We start from the raw sequence: 24,359 nt of genomic DNA, 5'->3' as shown, positions 1-24,359 counted from the left end.
GTAGGTTATCTTTTAGTTTTGTTGATTATTTCCTTTACTGTGTAGAAGCTTTTTATTTTGATGTAGTCCCAATAGTTTATCTTTGCTTTTATTTCTTTTGCCTTGGGAGACATATCTAGAAAGATGCTGTTATGCCTGATGTCAGAGAAATTACTGCCTATGCTCTCTGCTAGGATTTTTATGGTTTCTCACATTTAGTTTTTTCATCCATTTTGACTTTATTTTTGTGTTTGGTATAAAAAAGTGGTTCAATTTCATTCTTTTGCATGTAGCTGTCCAGTTTTGCTAACACCATTTGTTGAAGAGACCGTCTTTTCCCCATTGTGTATTCTTGCCTCCTTGGTAAAGATTAGTTGAGCATATAATTATGGGTTTATTTCTGGATTTCCTTTTCTGTTCCATTGATCTGTGTGTCCATTTTTGTGCCAGTACCATACTGTTTTGTTTTATTTTGTTTTGTTTTTACAATTTTTAAACTTGTATGCATGTAGTAGCATACTGCTTTAATTACTACAGCTTTGTAATATATCTTGAAGTCTGGAATTCTGATACCTTCAGTTTTGTTTCTGTTTTTTAAGATTGCTTTAGCTATTCGAGGTCTTTTGTGGTTCCATACAAATTTTAGATTTTTTTTTTTTAAATTTATTTATTTGTCAGAGAGAGTGAGCACAGGCAGAGTGGCAGGCAGAGGCAGAGGGAGAAGCAGGCTCCCCGCCGAGCAAGGAGCCCGATGTGGGACTCGATCCCAGGACCCTGGGATCATGACCTGAGCCAAAGGCAGCAGCTTAACCAACTGAGCCACCCAGGCGTCCCTAGAATTGTTTGTTTTAAGAATGTGAAAAGTATTGTTTGATAGCGATTGTATTGAATGTGTAGATTGCTTTAGGCAGTATAGATATTTTTAACAATATTTGTTCTTCCAGTCCACAAACATGGAATATATTTCCATTTGCTCTGTCATCTTCAATTTCTTTCTTTTTTTAAAATAAATTCTTGCAAATAGAATTATTATTTTTTGTTCTTTTTTTTTCTTTTAAAGATTTTGTTTATTTATTTGACAGAGATCACAAGTAGGTGGAGAGGCAGGCAGAGAGAGAGAAGAGGAAGCAGGCTCCCTGCTGAGCAGAGAGCCTGATATGGGGCTCAATTCCAGGACCCCAGGATCATGACCTGAGCCAAAGGCAGAAGCTTTAACCCTCTGAGCCACCCAGGCGCCCCTTCAATTTCTTTCATCAGTGTTTTACGGTTTTCAGAGTACAGGTCTTTCATCACTTTGGTTAAGTTTATTCCTAGGTATTTTATTATTTTTGGTGAAATTATAAATGGGATTATTTTCTTAATTTCTCTTTCTACTGCTTTATTATTATTGTATAAAGTCTTTTTTATTATTGTATTATTGTATTGTATTGAATTTATCTACACTGATTGTGTATCATGAGACCTTGCTAAAATTCATTTATCAGTTCTAGTAGTTTTTTGGTGGAGTCTTTAGGGTTTCTTATACATAATGTATAATAATGTCATATCATCTATAAATAGTGAAAATTTTACTTCTTCCTTACCAGGTTGAATTTCTTTTTGTTGTCTGAGTACTGTGGCTAGGATTTCCAGTACTATGTTGAATAAAAGTGCTGAGAGTGAACATCCTTGTCTTGTTCCTGACCTTAGGGGAAAAGTTCTCAGTTTTTCCCCATTGAGAATGATATTAGCTGTGAGTTTTTGATATAAGATTTTATTGTGTTGATGTATGTTCCCTCTAAACCTACTTTGTTGAAGGTTTGTATCATGAATGGATGTTGTATTTTGTCAAATGCTTTTTCTGCATCTATTGAAATGATCATATGATTTTTATCGTTTCTCTTATTGATGTGATACATCATGTTGGTTGATTTGTAAATATTGAACCACCTTTGCATCTAGGACTAAATCCTACTTGATTGTGGTGAATGATCTTTTTAATGTATTGTTGGATTTGATTTATTAATATTTTGTTGAGAATTTTTGTGTCTATGTTCATCAAAAATATTGGTCTGTAGTTCTTTTTTCTTTTCTTTCTTTTTTTTTTTTTTTTTTCTTTTTGTTGCTGTCTTTAGTATCAGGGATGTTGGCCTCATAGAATGAATTTGGAAGTTTTCCTTTGTCTTCTATTCTTTTAGAAAAGTTTGAGAAGAATAGGCATTAGCTCTCCTTTAAATGTTGTTAGAATTCACCTGTGAAGCTGTGTGGTCCTGGACTTCTCTTTGTTGGGAGTGTTTTGATTACCCATTCAATTTCATTGTTCATGATTGGTCTATTGAAATTTTCTGTTTCTTCCTGATGTAATATTGGGAGGTTATGTGTTTCTAGAAATTTATCCATTTCTTCTAGATTGTACAATTTGTTAACATATAATTTTTCATATTCTCGTACAATCCTTTGTATTTCTATGGTGTTGGTTGTTATTTCTTCTCTTTCATTTCTGATTTGGTTATTTGAGTCCTCTCTCTCTCTCTCTCTCTCTCACTTTTTTGTTTGTTTGTTTTCCATTGATCTTTTCAAAGAACCAGCTCCTGGTTTCATTGATCTGTTCTATTTGTGTCATTTGTTTCTGCTCTAATTTTTATTATTTTCTTTCTCTGTTGGTTTGGGGTTTTGTTTGTTCTTTTTCTAGTTCCTTTAGGTGTAAGGTTAGGATGTTTATTTGAGATTTCTCTTGCTTCTTGAGGTAGGCCTGTATTGCTATACACTTCCCTCTTAGAACCACTTTTGCTGCATCTTAAAGATTTGGGACCATTGTGTTTTCATTTTCATTTCTGTCCATGTAATTTTTTATTTCTTCTTTGATTTCTTGGTTGATCCACTTACTGTTTAGTAGGATGTTATTTAACCTCAATGTGTATATGTTCTTTCCAGATTTTTTCTTGTGGTTGATTTCTAGTTTCATAGCATTGTGGTCAGAAAAGAAGCTTAGTATGACTTTGATCATTTTGAATTGGTTGAGACTTGTTTTGTGGCCTAATATGTGATCTGTTCTGGAGAACGTTTCATTTGCGCTTGAATATATATTCTGCTGTCTTAGGAAGGAATGTTCTGATTATATCTGTGTCATTCAAAGTCACTGTTTCCTTGTTGATTTTCTGTTTGGGTGATCTGTCCATTGATGTAAGTAGCATGTTAAAGTCTGTTATTGTAGGGGCGCCTGGGTGGCTCAGTGGGTTAAGCCGCTGCCTTCAGCTCAGGTCATGATCTCAGGGTCCTGGGATCAAGTCCCGCATCAGGCTCTCCGCTCAGCGGGGAGCCTGCTTCCCTCTCTCTCTCTCTGCCTGCCTCTCTGTCTACTTGTGATCTCTCTGTCAAATAAATAAATGAAATCTTTTTAAAAAAAGTCTGTTATTGTATTACTATCTGTAGTTCTTTTATGTTTGTTATTAAGTGTTTTATGTATTTGATTGCTCCTATGTTGGGTAACATAGTATATTATAAAATTGTAACAGAATTACAATTTTTATATCTTCTTATTGGATTGCCCCCTTTATGATAATATAGTGTCCTTCTTTGTCTCTTGTTACAGTCTTTGTTTCAAAGTCTATTTTGTGGAATATGTTATGCCACAGCTTTCTTTTCACATCTGTTTGCATGATAAATGCTCTTCCATCCCTTCAGTTTCAATCTGCCTGTGTCTTTAGGTCAGAAATGAGTCTCTTCTAGGTAGCATATAGATGGGTCTTGGTTGTTTATCCATTCCATCACCCAATGTCTTTTGATTGGAGTATTTAGTCCATCTACATTCAAAGTAATTAATGATAGTTATGTATTTATTTATTGTGATTTTGTTAATTGTTCTGTGGTCATTTTTATAGTTCTTCTCTGTTCTGTTCTTCTTTTGCTCTCCTCTCATGGTTTACTGGCTTTCTTTAGTGATATACTTGGATTACTTTTCTTTGTTTTTTGTATGTCTATTACTGTTTTTTGGTTGTGGTTACCATCAGGTTTGTATATAACATCTTCTGTATATATCAGTCTATATTAAGTTGATGGTCACCTAAATTTGCACCTTTTTTACTCTCTCCCCTGCTGTGTTTTACATATATGGAGTCATACTTTATATTTAATTTGTGAGTCCCTTGACCGATTTTTACGGATATACTTAAATTTTACTGCTTTTGTGTTCCCTACTTTCTCTTATTCTTACTTATGGTCTTTCCTTTCCATTCAGAAGAGTCCCTTTACCATTCGTTGTTGGGTTGTTGTAGTAGTCATGAACTCCCTTAACTTTTGTTGTCTGGGAAACTCTTTATCTCTTCTTCTATTCTGGATGATAACCTGATGGATAGATTATTATTGGCTGCAGATTTTTTTTTTTTTCCTTCCAGCAATTTGAATATATCATGCCACTTTCTTCTGCCTGCAAAGTTTCTGCTGAAAAGTCTGCTGATAGCCTAATGGGTCTTCACTTTGTTTTTTGTTTTGTTTTATTTTGTTTTGTTTTTAAAGATGTTCTTTATTTATTTGAGAGAGAGAGTGAGAGAAAGCATGAGAAGGGAAAAGGTCAGAGGGAGAAGCAGACTCCCCATAGAGCTAAGAGCCCAACACAGGACTCGATCCTGGGACTCTGGGATCATGACCTGAGCTGAAGGCAGTCGCTTAACCAACTGAGCCACCCAGGTGCCCTTGGGTCTTCCCTTTGTATGTAATGGTCTTCTTTTTTCTTGATGCTTTAAAAATTTTTCTCTTTATTACTATTTTTTGCCAATTTGATTACTGTGTGTGTTGGTTTGGCTTCCTAGGGTTGATCTTGTTGGGGGATTTCTGTGCCTCCTGGATATGGTCATTTATTTCCTTCTGCAGATTAGGGAAGTTTTCAACTGTTATTTATTCAAATACACTTTCCCTTTTCTTCTTCCTCTGAGAAAGTTATGCTTGATGAAGTTGCTGAGTTTCCTGTCTGTTTTCATTTTGCATAATTTTTTTTCCTCTCACCTGCCCAACTTGATTACTTTCCATTACTCTGTCCTCCAGGTCACTAATTCATCTTTTTGCTTCCTTTAGCTTGCTATCTGTTCTATCGACTGTATTTTTAATCAGGCTCCATGCCCAGCCAGAAGCCCAATGAGTGACTTGAGCTCATGGCCCTGAGCTGGAAACCTCAGCTGAAATCAAGAGTTGGTAACTGACTGAGTCACTCGGGCAACTCTCCCTCTAGTGTATTTTTAATTTCATTTATTGTGTTCTTCATCTTTCATTGGCTCTTTTTATCTTTTTTTTTTTTAAGAGTCTCACTAATGTCCTCCACTCTTTATTCAAGTCCAGTGAGTATCTTTATGATCATTACTTTAATTTTTCTGTCAGACACATTACTTATCTCTGTTGTGCTTAGGTGTCTTGTTGTGGTTTTCTCTCTTTTATTTGGGACATAATCCTCTATCTCCTCATTTTGGCTAACTCTCTGTGTCCAAGTGTTATGAAAGTCAGCTACATCTCTGCTCTTGAAAGTAATGGCCTTATGAGTAAAAGGTCCTATAGTGCCCTGCAGTGCAGTGTGCCCCGTTCCCCAGAATCTGGTGCTTCAGGGGTGTCGCCTATGTGTATCACATGCGCCCTACTGCTGTGTGTTGGCCATGTTTGCCTTTAGTCCAGTCTTCTGCAATGGCTTTCTTTGCCTGTTGTGGGCAGTGCTTAGTCCCCATGTTGTTAGTGGGCCAGTCTGGGGCCACCTTGGGCTTGAGTTTAGTTAGACTAGGCATTTGCCTGAGATGCTATAGCACCAAACCGAAGGGTGATTTCCCTGTGTTGTCCCCTGAGAAACTATTATTGGCTGGTGGACCTGCAATCTGACCAAGCTGGTCTGCCCACAGCCCACTTCTGGGACTGTCCAACTGGGGTGTGTGGTTAGCCTTTCCTCACCCAAGGGCAGGAGTCCCTTTGGAGCGGTGCTGGCCCGTGTCATAGCTGCTTGCACACTACCTGGCTTGTGGTTCCGGTTTGAGTAGGCTCCAACCAACAGCTGTTGGAAGGGGCAGGGCCCACAGTGTCCACAAGGTTTGTGCTGCCAGTGCAGGGTGTGGCTGGTGCAGCCCTGGTATGGGCCTGCAGTTTTCACAAGGCATGCTGGTCTTCAGTGGGACCCACCACCGCTGGAGGACTGAGGCTTCACAAAGCTCAGGAGTTGGGAGCCAAGGTGTTGGCAAGGTATGCCAGTGTTCTGGGGAGGAGACCCTCAATGCTGGGACTGAAGCAAGCTTGGCTAGAAGGGGTGGATCCCCTAAGAGGGCAGGTGGTGGTATGAAGAAGTTAGGTAGTAAGTGTCAGCTCTGGTCTAGTTCTGAAAGGTGGCCATGTGTTTGTGCTATGGTTGGGAAAGGGAAAGCCTTCCAGCTCCTTTGTTCCTGGGTGAGTCTCCCAGGGATCTCTACCCCTTAGGGACACACTCTGAAATTAGTAAATAAACCCCCTGTATGCCCCAGGCTACTGTGTCTATGCTGTATCCCTGCAGATTATTCATAGTGCTGTCTTTTTAACGGTGGGGACTCAACTGGCTCTTCCAGAAATCATCCTGCTGATTTTTAAAATCTGAGACTTTAAGTTCCACTGATTATTGTGAGAACTCACAAAATTCAGCCCCTCTAGTTTTCAAAGCCAAATGTTATGGCACTTCATCTTCCCCATTCAGCCTCCCCTGTGTGATAGTCTTTCTCTCCTCTCTCCACATCCATGGCTCCCTCCTTTCCAAGGACTGCCAGGGTTCATTTGGCTTTGACCACATCTCCATCCTTCCTCACCTCTTCAGTGTGGCCTCTTCTCTACCTTTAGTTGTGGAGTTGTTTTCACCAGTCTTTGGGTTGTTCTGTGTTTTTTTACACTGATATGAACATTACCTAGTTGTATCTGTGGGCCACGGTGAGCTTTCCACCATCTTACCAAATGCCCCACCTCAATTCCTTTTTTTTTTTTTTTAAGATTTTCTTTATTTTTTTGATAGACAGAGATCACAAGTAGTCAGAGAGGCAGGCAGAGAGGAGGAAGCAGGCTCCCCGCTGAGCAGAGAGCCTGATGTGGGGCTTGATCCCAGGACCCTGAGACCATGACCTGAGCTGAAAGCAGAGGCTTTAATCCACTGAGCCACCCAGGTGCCCCTCAATTCCTTTTTATCTTTCAAAAATGTCTCAATGTTTATAGTTCATTGATAAGATCTTTTCCTAGTTTTTTGTAGAGCTATAGATTTTCTTTTTTGTCCTTAGACCTTTTTTCCCATTTCAGTGGCATTTGGAGAAGAAGAGGATGATAATATGAAGTTCAGTGCATTCCTCTTGAATCAGAATTTTCATCTTCTCTTACTCTATATATTCTCATTGGGAAATTTGATTCACATATTTCAGTTACCATTTTTGTAATGACGGCTTCCAAATCCATGTCCTTTATCTAAAGTCTCTCACTTACAGAGCCCTATTTATTTAACTGTCTGCTAGTAGATATCCACACTCATATGTCCTATGGGCACTTCAAACTGCCCGTCAACAGGTGAATAGATAAACAAATTATGGCATAACCACATGATGGAATACTACTTAGCAATTAAAAAGAAGGAATTGTTGAGGCATGGAACAACATGGATGAATTTCAAAATAATGATGCCAAGTGAAAGAAGCCAGACAAAAAAGAATATATGCTGTATGATTCCATTTATGTAAAATCTAGAAAATACCACTCTGTTATGACAGAAAGCATATCATTGATTGCCAGGGGAGGTTTTTTGGGCTTGGGGTAGGGAGTGAGAGGCGAGATAGGAGGGAGGGATTACAAAGAGGCAAGAGAAAACTTTTCATGGTGACAGATACATTTATTTCATTGTTTGTGGTAATGGTTTCAAAACCCATCAAAGTTTACACTTTATACATGTTCAGTTTATTGTATGCCAATTATACCTAAATAAAACTGGAAGAAAACCCTCACTGTTAAAGGCTTTTAACGGAAAAACGGCAGTTCCTGCCCTCTCTTCTCTATCCCCATCCCTATCCTCCTCCCCAAAGACAGACACTTTGAACTCTTTCAGGGCTCTTCTGATACACAGGCCATGTTCTAATATGCTTAGTCTGTTACTTATTGATTCGTCCATTTAGAACTTCTGGCAGTCTCTGTTTATTCTTTCCTATTATGGTAATTGATAATTGATGTGTCTTTCTCTACCATTTTTACTTCTCTTCCCAGTGTTCTAACATAGTTCTTGGTTAAATCAATCAGCAGTGCTAGCATTACTAGGAACATTAAACATTATACGTTACTGAGTCAAGTAGTTTGCTTTGATTGAATATTTCTTTAATATCTTCCCCCTTGGTTAATACATTAACTGCATTTTCCCTTATTTGCTTGTGTTTTATGTACCTAGAGCTAATTTTTTTTCTTGATGTCCCAATAGACTTTTAGACATCTAACAGCAATTTTTCCAGATGCTCAAAATACCATATAATCTATCAGTTCCAGTCCCCCATTCCCATTCCCTTGAGACATTCCTCCTTCAGCTATCTGTCCTCATAAATATGCCCTGATTGCTTTCTGGACTAGATACATAGTGGTAAGACCTCAAAGAAACACAAAGCAGAATAATGGAACAGAGAATGGAAAGACAATTTTTTACATAGGGTGGGCAGGGAAAGCTTCTCTGAAGTGACAGTTATGCAGAGACCAAAATGAATGAGGACACAAGCCATGTGACTATGTGGAGGAAGAGTCTTCTGGGTAAAGGGAACAGCAAATACAATGACTCTGAAGCAGAAATACACATGGAATTATGAGAAGCAAAATGCCAATTTAGTGGCATTGGAGTGAGTAAGAGAAAGCATGGTAGGAAATGAGGGAAAGGGTGGTAGGAAAGTGGCCAGGGGCCAGGAAATTTAAGGCCTCATAGGCCTTGATAAGAACTCTAGAATTTATTCTAATAGAGTCTTTTGAACAAGGACAAGCTTACATTTTAAAGAATCACATTGATTGGAAGGTGGACTGAATGGAAATGTACTGTCAGATTTGCAAGAATGTTAAGTAGTGAGACCATTAGGAAGCTATTTCAGTAGTCTAGGTGAAAGATTTAGTGGCTTAGACATAGTAACTTAGTAATAGTGAGAAATGGTCAGATTTGAAATATATCTTACAGGGAAACCAATAGGATTTGCTGCTGGATCAGATATGGGGTGAGAGAAAGAGAGAGGTAAAAGATGAATCTTTGGATTCTTGGTCAGAGCAACTTGGTGAATGGTGGCACCACCTGAGATGGGGAAGACTGAGGGATTGTTTGGGAGATGGATGCTGTGGGATTGAGTTGTGTTTTGGACATACTGGGTTTGAGATGCATGTTGACAGCTTGGAATTCTCCAGGGGCAGGTGGTCATCAAGTAGAGGGTTCACAGGAGAGATGGGGCCAGAGATAATTTTAAGAATCTTCGTGTACAGTTGGTATTTAATACCATGGTTCTGGATGAGTTTCTCCTGGGAGTGAGTATAGATAAGGTAGAAATCTGAGGATGGAACTCTCGAGTACTCCAGTGTGTAGAATTGGGAAGTAGAAGAGAATCAAAACAAAAGAACAGCAACGAGATAGGTAGAAATCCAGGAGAATTCATATTCTAGAAGCCAATTGAAAAAAGTGTTTCATGAGGAGGGCAGGATCCACTACGTAAAATGTTATTAAGAATTTAGTAGGATGATGGGGCACCTGGGTTAGTGGGTTAAAGCCTCTGCCTTCGGCTCAGGTCATGATCCCAGGGTCCTGGGATCAAGTCCCGCATCAGGCTCTCTGCTCAGCGGAGAGCCTGCTTCCTCCTCTCTCTCTGCCTGCCTCTCTGCCTACTTGTGATCTCTGTAAAATAAATAAATAAAATCTTAAAAAAAAAAGAATTTAGTAGTATGAGGACTTAGAACTGACTTGTTGGATTTGACAATGTGGAGTTTATTGGTGGCTCTGACAAGCTGTTACACTGAAGTATGAGGACGATTGAAGGAAGGCTCAAGAGGGAATAGGAAGAGCATAATTAAAGAAAGTAAAGACAACTGTTTTGAGGAGCTTTTCTATAAAGGGGCACAGAAAAATGGAATAATGGCTGGATGGGGATTGGGGTGTAAAGTCAAGGAAAGGTATTATTGTTTTGTTTTGTTGATGGTGGGAGGTAATAGAACAAGTTTGTCTGATGGGAAGCATAGGGTTTAGAATTGGGGGGTTGGAAGAGAGGAGAATATGAGAGAGATCTCTGTAAAATAAAATTGACTGGAGGCACCTGGGTGGCACAGTTGGTTAAGCATCCAACTCTTGATTTCGGGTCAGGTCATGATCCCAGAGCCATGAGATTAAGCCCCACATTTGGCTCCATGCTCAGCATGGAGTCTGTTTAAAACTCTCTCTCTCCCTCTGCCTTTCCCCCTCCTCACACTCTCTTGAATAAATAAAGAAATAAATCTTAGAAAAGAAAGGAAAATTGACTGAAGTTTAAGACCAGAAATGTTTTAGTAATAAGATTGCAGTGTGATACCAGGTTTTCAGTTTATTTTATTTCAGTTCATTTTATTTGTAAACTAGTACCTTTCAGTTCTGAAAAATGTTCTTATATTCTTTATTTGATTATCATCCATACCCCATTTTCCCTCTAATTTCTGGAACTCCTTTAGTCATGTTTTGGACACTTGGACTGATCCTCTTATTGGGAGGATTTTGTCTCTAACTGCCCATCTCTTCCCTCAGCTTTATCTTCTAATCCTTCTATAGAGTGTTGTTTTTTTTTTTAATTTGAGCCATCTTACTATTTCAATTTTCCATAGCACCTATCCCTTTTAAATGAATGCAATTTAAGATATTAAGGTTTTTTATTTGTTCTGTGATTTGTTTTCTTTTGTTCCCTGCATCATCTGTTTCCTCCAAATATTCAATTATCTGCTTGCTCGTTTTGGTCTGTCATCCTACTAAATTCTTAATAACAATTTACACAGTGGATCCTGCCCTCCTCATGAAACATTTTTTCTCTCTTTGATGTGGGAGGCTTTCTTCAGATGTCTGATGATCCTTGGCTGCCCATTTTTGTTGTGTGGGGCACTAAAAAGCTCCGTGTGCAAGAATGGGGCTTGTTACTGGTGGGCTTCATAATAGGGGTAGCTCAAGGTCAACTGTCTTTTTCACTGTCAGTGTGTAGAGCTCTTCAGCATTGTTGAGTTTTTTCAAAGAATGGGATGGTAAGTATATGCCTGAACAGAAGAGGAACAGGAAGATGAGGGCTTCATATTTCTGTAGGTAGACTGTTACAGCCCCCCTCTTTTCATTTTGTGCATTATCTCTGCCCTGTGCTTGATGCCCCAAGTGCAGAACATTTCCAGCCCCATTTCTCCCAGAAACAATGCTGCTAGAATGCAGTAGTCATCTGGACTGGAGTAGGGGTGAGGATAGACTTTTGCACTACTTAGTACCTCAACTAACTGAGACTCTTGGATTATTTAGAGCACATGAGCTCATTGTCATCTGAATTCCTCCATTCCTGCTTCAGAGTACACCTCATGTCCCATTACATCACTTTCCACTCCTCTAATGGCTCTCCATCTTGGAAAGGCTAGGGCTTTCTTTTTTATTGTTTTTGTCATTGGAAAAGTCAGATATGCTAATGTAGTCTCTTCTGTTCACTTATAATCGGTTAGTGGCTTTTTTTTCTTTATTATAAGAGGAAAGGGGGTAAACATATGTGGTTAATGTGCCAGGTTTATCCAGAACCCTTGTGCATTTTCTGAAGTATAATCATCACAATAATGTTTATTGAGTGCCTACTACATGCCAGACAGTGTTTGAAGAGCTTTACATTTATTGACTCCATACTCATAACAATTTTATGCAACAGGTACTATTATCATTGCCATTTTACAGATGAAACTATGGCACAGAAAAGTTAACTTGACAAAGTTACACAGTCAGGAAGTGGGGGACTAACATTCCAGCTCAGCTGTCAAACTCTAGAGATACTTCCTGCTTTTAAAACTCTCCAGTAGTATTCATTCCTTGGTTTCCAAAATCCAGACAACTTAGCATGCCATTCCTGTTCTCCAGGATCAGGCCCAGCATACCTCGCCAATCTCAACTGTCTCTACTCTGCCCTTAACACCACCTCTTTGACCTTATATTCAAGCCACACTAAGCTTGCCCTGCATGGATAAGGTTTTAGTGATCCTCATGCTGTTCCTCTGCCTCAGACATTCATTCATTCTCTAGAATGCTCAGTACGATGTTAGCGTATTCCATTATATCCTTATAAATGGAATATTTGCATAATTTATTTTACCTAGCAATCAGCTCATGCTTTTGATTTGATTTAGCATGTCTTCTTAAAAAATGTGTAATTGAATAAAATAATAATATTCTATTACATATGAAGGGTTCATAAGTCTAACAGACTAACTGAAATTATCTCCTTAAAATTTGATTATATTGAGGGGCACCTGGCTGGCTCAGTCAGTAGAGCAAATTACTCTTGATCTCAGGGTCATGAGTTCAAACCCCATGTTGGGCATAGAGATTAGTTTTTAAAATAATAAATTAATAAAAGTGAAAAAAATTTTGACTCTATTGACAGTGAGATATTCTTTTAGAGTATAAGTGAGATGGTATATACTTTAAATAGTAAATAAGTTCCATTCATTTGTTATTAAAATGTTTTCTAACCTTATCTTGCTGTTTTTCTTAATAGCCTTTTCTTCCTCTTGCAAATTTGGAATGTTCACCAAACATCGAAACTTTCCTTTGCAAAGCTTTTGTACCAGCCTGCACGGAACAAATTAATGTGGTTCCACCTTGTCGTAACTTTTGTGAGAAAGTATATTCTGATTGCAAAAAATTAATTGATACTTTTGGTATGCGATGGCCTGAGGAACTTGAATGTGACAGGTAAATTATGTTTTCAACTGAAAGCTACCAGTAATCTTTTAATGTTGGTATTAGTTTTCCAGAATGTTTGTGACATGCTTTCATTATTTAATTCAACAAATGTTTATTGCACACTTAACATTTGCCAGCCACTGTGGTGATAGTGTTTTGGACACAATGGTGAGCAAAAACAGATTTACAGTGGGAACTTACTGTGGGGTGGGAGGAACAGAAAGTAATCAAATAATTATAATAATAAATGTAAAATTGTAACCATGCTATGAGACAACAAAGGAGAATTACAAAGTTCTCTGAGAAGATGTAAGTGTGCCTTTGATCCAAACTGGGGGGAAATGAACTTATTATCAATTCACTGCCCTTTTTGCACATTGACCTTGACTCATTACTTTTGTCTCCTATTCTCTAGACATTGGGGGATTGTAATTTGAAACAGTCTACTGATATAATGAGACTTCACATGATAAAGCTGGGAAGAAGCTGTGTCTATCTTTTTGTGTCTTTATCTGTAGACTAGAGTATAGAAGGTTTGTGGAAGTCAAATACTTCTGGTGGATAATTGTTTCCAGGAACAACTGATAACATATAATAAAGTTGAGGATACCCATACCTTACATTCTAGGCAATACCCTTCTACAGAAACTTTTACACAAATAAGGAATCATACATAAGAATACTGATTGCCACATTATTCCTAATTTTTTTTTTAAAAAGTGGAAATGTGAAACTCCATTGTAGAAGAATGACTAGTAAATTGTGATGTACTTATACACTAGAATACTGTGATACAGTAGATAAAATTAATGTAGTTAATCCACATCTGTACACATGGATAAATCTAAAAATTATAGTGTTAAGTAAAAAAAGGATGCTACAGGATAATATATAGTATGATATCATTTATATAAAATTCAAAACCTATAAAACAATATTATATAACATTATGGTTAGAAAAATCACATAGTAAAAATTTTTTCAAATGCTTAAGGAGAATAAAAACTGAATTTGTGGTAATGAGTATTTTGGGGGAGAGAGAAAAGAGAATAGGACCAGAGATCAACTGATCTCTACTGTTATATTGTTTTATTTTAAAAGATATAAAGCAAAACTGACATAATATTAAGTTTTTAAAAATAGTGGTAGATATTCTTTTTATAGGCATAAATTTTATTATTTGCTACTCTTACCTATATCTAAAGCATATTTTAAATGTTTCTTGTTGGGGTGCTTGGCTGGCTCAGTTAGTGGATCATGAGACTCTTGATCTTGGGATTATAAGTTCAGGTCCCACATTGGATGTGTAGAGATTACTTAAAAATAAAATCTTATAAATAAATAAGTAGTTTTCTTCTTAAAAACTCCCACTAATTTGTTTTTACTTTTTTAAAGATTTTATTTATTTGAGAGAGACACTACAAGTGGGAGGGATAGAGGAAGAGAGAGAGGGACAAGCAGACTAGCACATGAGCAGAGAGCCCAATGTGGGGCTCAGTCCCAGGACCCCAAGATCATGATCTGAGCCAAAATCAAACATTTAACCAACTGAGCCACCCAGGTGCCCCAAAACTCCCACTAATTTTTAAACCCTATAGATCCTCCAAATTAATACTGGTGTGTAGAAACTCAACTGAGTAATAAAATTTTTCACAAAATAGAAAATGTATCTGTGTATATCACTCCATCTACCATAAACAAGGAAGACAGGAGTACAGACTTCCAGTTATAAAATAAATGTGTCATTGGGATATAATGTACAGCATGGGGAATATAGCCAATAACATTGTATTAATGTTGATGGTGATTAGATTTACTATGGTGATCTTTTCTCAATGTATGTAATTGTCAAATCACTATGTTGTGCACCTAAAACTCATATAATATTGTATGTCAACTCTACCTCAATTAAAAAGACCCAGCCAAACTGAAACAGAATAGTGATTAATTAAGCTGGTCCCCAATCTACTTCTTGGTGATCTTCTTGCCTTTAAGAATGTAGAGATCACCTGAACTCAATCCAGGGAGGGGAAGGGTCTCATTTCAGCCAATTTTAACTGTCAAAACCTTGTCACGTGGTTGAACTACTTTGCTTGTGGGCATTAGAATACAAGTGAACTTCCCCAGGGCTTACATTTCTAATGCTGTAAACAGACAAGTCAACACTTTTTTGTCTGGAGACTACTAATTAAGAAAAATTCTTTTTCTTTTTTTTTTTTTTTAGGATAAATTCTTTCTTAAATATTTAGTCTTGGAAGCAGAAATTATTTAAAAATTTATTAATTGGGGCACCTGGCTGGCTCAGGCAGTGGAGCATGCAACTCTTGATCTCCGGATCCTGAGTTCCAGCCCCACCTAGGGTGTAAAGCTTACTTAAAAAATTTACAAAATAAAAATTATTAATTATTTTCTGAGTAAAGAAATGTTCATATTCACTTGCCTTGTATTAAATATATGTTAGCGTATTGGGGCCTCACTAACAACTACTAGTATTCAGTTAATTTCAAAGCTCTAACCTTTAATCTATCCAGGTTGTATGTCTTCCCATCAATTATGAATGCATAATGTAGTACTTTATAGCTGGAAAGCATAGCGTTAAAACAGTGAATCAGTAAAAATGTTGCCTTCAATTTTTATAATCTCTACAGATTGCAGTACTGTGATGAGACTGTTCCTGTAACTTTTGATCCACACACACAGTTTCTTGGTCCTCAGAAGAAAACAGAGGAAGTTCAAAGAGACATTGGATTTTGGTGTCCCAGGCATCTGAAGACGTCTGGGGGACAAGGCTATAAGTTTCTGGGAATTGACCAGTGCGCACCTCCGTGCCCTAACATGTATTTTAAAAGTGATGAGCTAGAGTTTGCAAAAAGTTTTATCGGGATAGTTTCAATATTTTGTCTCTGTGCAACTCTGTTCACATTCCTTACTTTCTTAATTGATGTTAAAAGATTCAGATACCCAGAAAGACCAATTATATATTACTCTGTCTGCTACAGCATCGTGTCCCTGATGTACTTCATCGGATTCTTGTTAGGCGATCGCACAGCCTGCAACAAGGCAGATGAGAAGCTAGAACTCGGGGACACGGTAGTTCTGGGCTCTCAGAATAAGGCTTGCACTGTTCTGTTTATGTTTTTGTATTTTTTCACAATGGCCGGCACAGTGTGGTGGGTGATTCTTACCATTACGTGGTTCCTAGCGGCTGGACGAAAATGGAGTTGTGAAGCCATTGAACAAAAAGCAGTGTGGTTTCATGCCGTGGCGTGGGGGATACCGGGTTTTCTGACTGTTATGCTTCTTGCTATGAACAAAGTCGAAGGAGACAACATTAGTGGCGTTTGCTTCGTCGGCCTTTACGACCTGGATGCTTCTCGCTACTTCGTGCTCCTGCCACTGTGCCTTTGTGTGTTTGTCGGGCTGTCTCTTCTTCTAGCTGGCATTATCTCCTTAAATCATGTTCGGCAAGTTATACAACACGATGGCCGGAACCAGGAGAAGCTAAAGAAATTTATGATTCGAATTGGAGTCTTTAGTGGCCTGTATCTTGTGCCCCTCGTGACACTTCTGGGGTGTTATGTCTATGAGCAAGTGAACAGGGTCACCTGGGAGATAACTTGGGTCTCTGAACACTGTCGTCAGTACCACATCCCATGTCCCTACCAGGTAAGGAGCATTTGTATTAGTTTGCTATCCTTTTTAAAGATTTTATTTATTAGAGAGAGAGAGATTACCTGAGCCTGTGGGGATGGGGAGATCGAGAGGGAGAAGCAGATTGAGCAGAGAACTCGACACAAGGCTCAATCCCAGAACCCTGAGATCATCACCTGAGCTGAAGGCAAATGCTTACCCAACTGAGCCACCCAAGGACCCCTGTATTCGTTCATTATTTAACTTTAGCACAGAGGACATTCCCTGGACGTACACTTAAAATAGTCATGACCATGACATTAGATTTTCCATAAGAAAATCCAGTAGATAGAGGGAAAGATTCCTTGGGCATCCAGCTGAAGCTGAGGTCAGGCCTCAAGAGTTCTTGCCTCAAGTTTAGACTTTGGTTACAATAGTTAAAGTGCCTCCTTTAGCTATTCTTTTAATAAAAATTAAATGTGGTTGCAAAGGCAAATAAATAATAATGAGGAACAGAAACACAAGAAGAGGTCTGTCAACTTCTGCTGAAGTGGGCGTTGTTTTTAATTCTTCAGTTAGTAGGGGGAAACCTTATTTGGGTTTATTTAATTTGATAGTGTCATCTTATAATTTTTTGTTTCATATATGCTTATAAAAACAGAACTTATTTTACTATATGGAATTGATACTTATTTCACCCTGAACAACCAAGTTTTTAAAAACATAAACAACAGTGCATAAAGACTCTAAAGTACTCTGTTGTTCCAATGAATTTAAATGTAATTTTTCGGTAGATTTTAGTAGAAGGCAAATAGATGAATACTCAAAGCCAGATATTTTGGCAATTATAAGAGGCTGCTATACTTATAGGGAAAAGATGCTGGGAAATCAAGTCAAGATTTAGGATATTCTTCCTAAATATATTTTAAGTGTTTTCCTTTTCTAAGAAGCTATATATTTTGATACACAGATAAGTTCTTCATCTGGAACTTCAGTAAAGAATATACTTAAAGCAGCACTGTTAATTATATTGTGCTATGTCAAACATTTTATAATACAACAGACTGAAGATTTATACTTTCTGTTCAAGTTTTATATTGACTATATAGACTTCTTTCCACTTAAAATGTATCACTGAAATTTTTATTATCCACTTTTTTTTGTAGGCAAAAACAGGAACTCGGCCAGAATTGGCTTTATTTATGATAAAATACCTGATGACATTAATTGTTGGCATCTCTGCTGTCTTCTGGGTTGGAAGCAAAAAGACGTGCACGGAATGGGCTGGGTTTTTTAAACGAAATCGTAAGAGAGAGTAAGAAGCTACTGAATTATCTGATGTTGTTTTAAATTAAACAGAACAAATACCAAGGAACTATCCAAGTCACTATTGTGCCCGAGTTTCATTATGTCAACTGTTATGTCAAATTTGGAAATCTTTTTCCTGGAGAAATATACTTTATTCTGTTTGGCATTCATTAAAACGGTCTTTGAGCTATACTATTCTATTGAAATACGAAAGAAAGATTTGTCAAGTGTGCATTTTCTTTACACAGCTTATATTTAATATTATTACTGCTGTCACTGTATTCATTAGTTTGGGTGCAGCATTTTAAATTTTAATTACTTTATCAGTGATAAAAGATTAAATGAGATCAAATATATGTAAGGAAAATTATAGAGTATGATTCAAATATATTGTATGATTGCTTGCTACCTTTAAGTTTTATTATGCATAGTGCTGCTTAAAATGTCACTTTTTTGCCTTAAGATGGTAAAATTTTAAACTTACATAGTATTTTATAACAATATAGTTGATTTACAAGTAAATAGTTCATTTTGGTTAATTATATACATTATATGCTCTATACAGCCAACAATGTAGTATAGGTTTTTAAACTATTCCCCATTGGTTTGATTAATAAACTTTTTTGTGGTAAAAGTTCAGAACTATAGACCTAAGTTTTTGAAGTCTGAAGAATTGCATTTTTTTTTTTTTTAAGATTTTAGTTATTTAATTGACAGAGAGAGAGAGCACACAAGCAGGGGGAGAGGCAGAGGGAGACGCAGGTTCGCCACTGAGCAGGGAGCCTGACTGAAGAATTGCATTGAACTGGACTTTAATTTTTTTGCAATTATTACATATCTACTCCATATTTATATACATCACAGTTCAGTATAATTTGCTAACTTTAATGTTAGAAAGCAAACAATTAAATTTAACAACAACCATTCTACGTCCTTTGTCTTCTGGTTTACTTTTATATTTGATGTATTTACATGTGATAAACAGATTGTCCCCTACTGTATGCTGCTTTGAGTTTCCTTACCTCTCTAAATTCTTACCGATCTACTTATGCTGACAAAGGCAGCTAACAGTGTATGCAAAGAAGATTTTACTTCATAACAATCTACTTATAGCTCATAGTATCTGTAATCCCAGATTTCATAACTAAAAGTCATTTAGAATTTTTAACCTGATTGACTAAGGATTTTAGTATAAGATATATGATATGCTTTTTGGCTTTTTTTTTTCCTGCCTTTTGGCTTCTCAATAGCACTTAACATTTGCCAAGTAAGCCCTCTCCTTGGTTTCTCTTACAGTCCAATCAGTGAAAGTCGAAGAGTTCTACAGGAGTCATGTGAGTTCTTCTTAAAGCACAATTCTAAAGTCAAACACAAAAAGAAGCACTACAAGCCCAGTTCCCATAAGCTGAAGGTCATTTCCAAATCCATGGGAACCAGCACAGGCGCTACCGCCAATCACGGCACTTCCTCGGTGGCAATCACTAACCACGATTACTTAGGACAAGAAACTTTGACAGAAATACCAACCTCCCCAGAAACATCAGTGAGAGAGGTGAGAGCAGACGGAGGGAGCACCCCCGGATCCAGAGAACACGACTGTGGGGAGCCGGCCTCCGCAGCAGCATCCAGCTCCAAACTCTGGGGGGAACAGGCCGACAGGAAGGGCCGGGCAGGCAACGGGACTGATAAGATCAGCGTATCTGAAAGTACACGGAGTGAAGGAAGGTGAGCTCAGATTTTGTTCTGTTAAATCGGGACTGCTTTGAATACTGCATCATGCATTGTTTATTAAAGCATAGCACATCTGGAAAGAAAATGTGCTAGGAGATGACGTGTGTCCATACATTTAATCCAGGGAAGTTTGGGTATAAGAAGTTTGGGTCCAGCCTGTAAATATGCTATTTGGTAGTTCAGTTCTTAGCTTGGAAAAGAGCCTTCATGAATGTTGTCCGCGTAAGAGTGTGATGTTCGTTTCTGTGGCCGTTGGTAAGTGTTGCGTGTGTATTTGGTAAATGTTTAGGAGCCTTTTGAGATACAGGCTATTAAGTTGTCATTGCTACTGTATCGTAGTACTAAAAGGTATTTGTCATTTTATATGAAGATGATTATGATTTTTACTTTTTGAACATGAAAGGATATTGACATTATCTTTAATGAATTTTTCCAAATGGTCGTAGGTGATCCAAACATAGGCAAAACATCGAATTAACCAGAATGCCAACAGCTAGGTACTTTTAGGTCTCAAGGTTGTCTGCCTCCCTCCTCCCAAACTAAATCAGATGCACCTTCTTTGTGTTCCCGTAACAGCTTTTGCTGTTTCTAATTAGATAAGTGCCTTTAAAATGGGATGGGGAGAGAGACAAACCATAAGAGATTCTTAATCTCACAGAACAAACTGAGGGTTGCTGGGGGGAAGGAGGTAGGTATAGGGTGGTGGGGTTATGGACATTGGGGAGGGTATGTGCTACAGTGAGTGCTGTGAAGTGTGTAAACCTGGCAATTCACAGACCTGTACCCCCTGGGGCTAATAATACATTATATGTTAATAAAAATTTTTTTAAAAAATCCTCCACTAGATTTGTAAACCCTCAAAGGCAGAGCTAAGGTCTGATTCATCATTGTGTTGGAATTATAATGTCTCATCCTTGGTGGGAAATGAATAAAATATTTGCTAAAGCAAGGGCCACAGTTCTGTCTTATTAACTGTATTCCCCACGCTACAGTGTGCTCAGCCCACGCATGGGTAGTGCTTAATGCAATTTCTGAAGTTAGCAAAAACTGTATTTGAAAATAAACTATTTGTACTTTGAGCTGTTAGGGTACACATAAAGAGTTTTAGTTAATTATGCAAAAAACTCATGAAAAGTGGATGGCAGCGGTAAGGACATTTGGCATCATATCTGCGCTTTGGTCTGTAATATGTCACCTTTTGTCTTTTTACCTAGGCTCTCTCCAAAAAGTGACGTCCCCGAGCCTGGCCCAGTGCAGAACAGCAGCTCTCAGGCCCCAGGCTCCTTGGAGCCGGGCAGCCCAGGAGGCTCTGCATCCCTGCTCGTTCACTCAGCTTCCGGGGGCAAGAAAGAGCAGGGCCTCGGCAGTCACTCGGATACGTGATGGGGAGGGGTGCCTGCGCATTGCTGAGAAGTGAGTTCATACCATACTACACTGGCGGGGACAGCGTGCTGCCTCAGCGACATCACCGTCCCGTTCTTTTGCACTGAGAGCTACACTGTCGCTTGTTACACTGGAAACGGTAGTTCCGAGTATAATAGGATTCATTTCGCATGGAGGGTCGTGATGACAGTATACCCAGGAAGCAGAAATGTGCAGGTTAATAATATTTTTTTAAGTTGTGTGGGAGGAGGGAGTGAGAGGAATCTTCCTTTTCTATTTATGAAGATTCTACTCTTGTTAAAAGTATTTTAAAATGTACTATATGCTCTTTCACTTTTATGGTCTAAAATCAAAATATTACTTTGCTAAAGTATTTAAAACTTATCTTTGTGTCTTTTTTTTAAACATTTGAAAATAAGTTTCTATGTATTTGAACTTTTTTTTAGGAATCCTGGAAAAGCTATTCAAATATTTTTGTCATGTTATTCTGATATTTTAGCACGACTTTGGTAGCTTTTACACTGAGTTTCTACGAAAATTAAAAAATAGTACTTTTATAGTATGAAAAATATTTGACACAGCAGAAGGTTTTATAATGGGAATTCACCTTTAAAAACCCACTTATTCCACTTTATCATCTTCCCTGTGTGAATGTTATAGTCTTATTGTTTTAGAAATGTCATACATCTATTATGCCACTAAAATGAGGTGCTTAATGTCCAATGTTGATTGTATTATGCTGCTCTCTGATCCTTCTACATTTTTAAATGATATGTCCTGAAGGATTAGATGAAATGTTATTACTCTTTTAGAAATTAAGCCAAGTGCAATTGATTTCCTTTTTTAAAAAAAAGCTTTATGACCACTCGAGATGTATTTTTATGACCATTTATACTTGCTTGTACTTTTTTTTAGTTGTTTGTACTTTTAACTTTTGTTTTTAAACGTTTAGAATACTAAAGCTTGTACAGTATTTTCATCAGACATTAGGTAGAATTCATTTCTGTACCGAAATAGGATTTTGTTAAACGTTTAAAAGTGTGTTTAAAAAAATGTGTTAGCACGATTAGTGTCAATCAAATGGGGGAAAAAAAATGTAGTCCTGATAAAATGTACTTTATATAACATACTTTAAAATATTGAAGAATTTTCTTAATTTTATTTCCAATTAAGTGTTCTACCTTGAACACATTTTCTGATGCTTTTGGTTTTTTCCTCTATTTAGCATTCTATTAAGCATAAAAAGATTATCATGTACTGTATGGAAAATGTAAATATTAACTTTTCCACATTTTTTAACTTTGCATACAAATTATATGATCTTTCCAGTAATAAAGTTTTCTCTGTGTAAGAGATTGTGGAGTATTGTGTTTATTTTTAGTGGTCCTGACCCAGGAAGTGGTAGAATTTTTCAGATCAGTGACTCCATGACTAATTAGCCAAAAGCTTTAAACTGGAAAAAGAGAAGTTGGGACTCTAATTTTTCATTTGTTACAGTTTTTCCCAGAGTATACATGATACAGCCACATTTATCATACTTTTTAAAGCCAGTGGGAGACCTGAAGGATGGGGTAAAGCAGTGGGAAATAAAACAATACTAAATTAAAACATTTTAAAAAACAAATAGGATAGTGAGGAATTGCCAGGCTAAGACCTGGGAGAAGAAAGAAATTCACCCTGCCAGCCCCGACAACTGGGGCTTCTTTAGCCCAGGGAGCATTTAATGATTGGGAAAAGGTGGCTGAGCGGTTGAACAGTTATTGCCAGCTTCCAAGGGCTGGGGTTCAAGGGGAAGAGTGTCCACACACCACACTGCACTTACAGTTGTGACCTCAAAAGGATGTATCCCAGAAGGAAGTGTGAAGTGTAGGGACAGCAGCCCTGCTTCAAGTTATCTGCATGGTCTAGAAAAATCTCTTACTCTGGAATGAGAATAAGGTAGTTCTGGATTAGTCATAGGCAGAAGCAAATGGAAATCTTGTCTGGAGGAAGAAAATGTCATTCTCTGTACTCTACAAATACTTTTTCAAATATGATGTTCATCATATAGTCAAACAGAAACGAGCATGCAAAAACAGTGTATGAGTAAGAATCAGCACTAACATCTGACAGGGAAATGAGCCAGAGGTACTCCTCAGTGACAAGGCACAGATTCGTTAAACTCATGTAACTTAAAAATATCACCCAAGGAAAAATGAAACACCACTACACCTATCAGAATGGTTACAAGCCAAAAAACAACTGACAATATCAATTTCTGGTAAGGATGCTGAGCAACAGAAACTCTCATCCACGGCTAATGGGAACGCAAAACGGTATAGACACTGTCAAAAACAGGCAGTTTCTCAATGCAGCCAGACTTGGTCTTCTAATGCGATCCAGCAGTCACACTCCGAAGTATTTCCTGAACTGACTGATGTAAATACTTCCCCCTTGAGGTGCAGTAGAACTCCTCACTCAAGTCTGGCCAGCCCATAGTTAGCAGCTTCTTTCCAAAGAACACGGTAGGGAATGGGGGGGGGGGGGGTGTGGGGGGGGGAGAATAACTTGCACGCTACAGAAACTTGACAAAACCCTACCTGAGGCAGGTGGCAGAGTTGGCATCAGTAGAGGGCATGTCGAGAGTAGGTGCGCTTCCTATGACCTGATGAGAAGGGCCCTTGACCTCGGCGATCTTCTTCCCCCAAATCCATAACCTCAGTCTAGTTGTGAAAAAAGCAGACAAATCCCAAGAGACATTTTACAAAATACCTGACCAGCACTCAAAGCTATCACAATCAACAAAAGTAAAGTCAGAAACTGTCCCAGCCAAGAGATGCATAGGGAGACATGGTGACCAAATGTAATGTGCTGTCCTAGAAAAGAAGTATGGTAGATAAAAACTAAGCAAATCTGAATAAAATATGGACTTTAATTTAAACATTCGATGCAGTGAAATGTCCGTGTGTGTGTGAGAGAGAGAGAAAGAATTTCCTCCCTTCTGCTTCCTTTTCTACTGGAATCCCTTTTAATCCTATCCTGGACATCCTAGGTGGATCTTCCAGTTTTCTCATCTTTCTTCTCTGTTTGTCCATCTCCTTGAATTTTGGTTCTCTAAGAAAATTTCTGAAACTTATCTTCTAAATTTTTACTGAATTTTCATTTGGGCTCTCATATTTTTTTTTTTTTTTTTTTTAAAGATTTATTTATTTATTTTTTTTTTGACAGATAGAGATTACAAGTAGGCAGAGAGGCAGGCAGAGAGAGAGAGAGGATGGGCTCTCATATTTTTAATTTCACAGAGCATTTTTATTCCTGTAATTTTTTTTTAAAGATTTTATTTATTTATTTGACAGACAGAGATCACAAGTAGGCAGAGAGGCAGGCAGAGAGGAAGGGAAGCAGGCTCCCTGCTGAGCAGAGAGCCCGATGCAGGGCTCGATCCCAGGACTCTGGG

General features: G+C 37.9%; 1 protein-coding gene across 1 annotated transcript in view; it reads left to right on the top strand.

Moving 5' to 3' along the window:
- FZD6 (frizzled class receptor 6) overlaps positions 1-22,251 on the top strand; it is a 40,574-nt gene extending 18,323 nt beyond the window's left edge. Inside the window, exons 3-7 of the mRNA XM_045979586.1 lie at positions 12,684-12,880; positions 15,520-16,537; positions 17,668-17,816; positions 19,106-19,534; positions 20,755-22,251. Of these exons, the coding sequence (XP_045835542.1) occupies positions 12,684-12,880; positions 15,520-16,537; positions 17,668-17,816; positions 19,106-19,534; positions 20,755-20,923 (1,962 nt within the window). The 3' untranslated portion in view covers positions 20,924-22,251. The remainder of the gene's footprint in view (positions 1-12,683; positions 12,881-15,519; positions 16,538-17,667; positions 17,817-19,105; positions 19,535-20,754) is intronic.
- Positions 22,252-24,359: the final 2,108 nt, after the last annotated feature.

This window comes from Meles meles, chromosome 1 (assembly GCF_922984935.1).
Source record: "Meles meles chromosome 1, mMelMel3.1 paternal haplotype, whole genome shotgun sequence".
Taxonomy (NCBI): Eukaryota; Metazoa; Chordata; class Mammalia; order Carnivora; family Mustelidae; genus Meles; species Meles meles.
The sequence above is the reverse complement of the archived record's forward strand: the minus strand, read 5'-3'. Positions and strand labels throughout refer to the sequence as shown.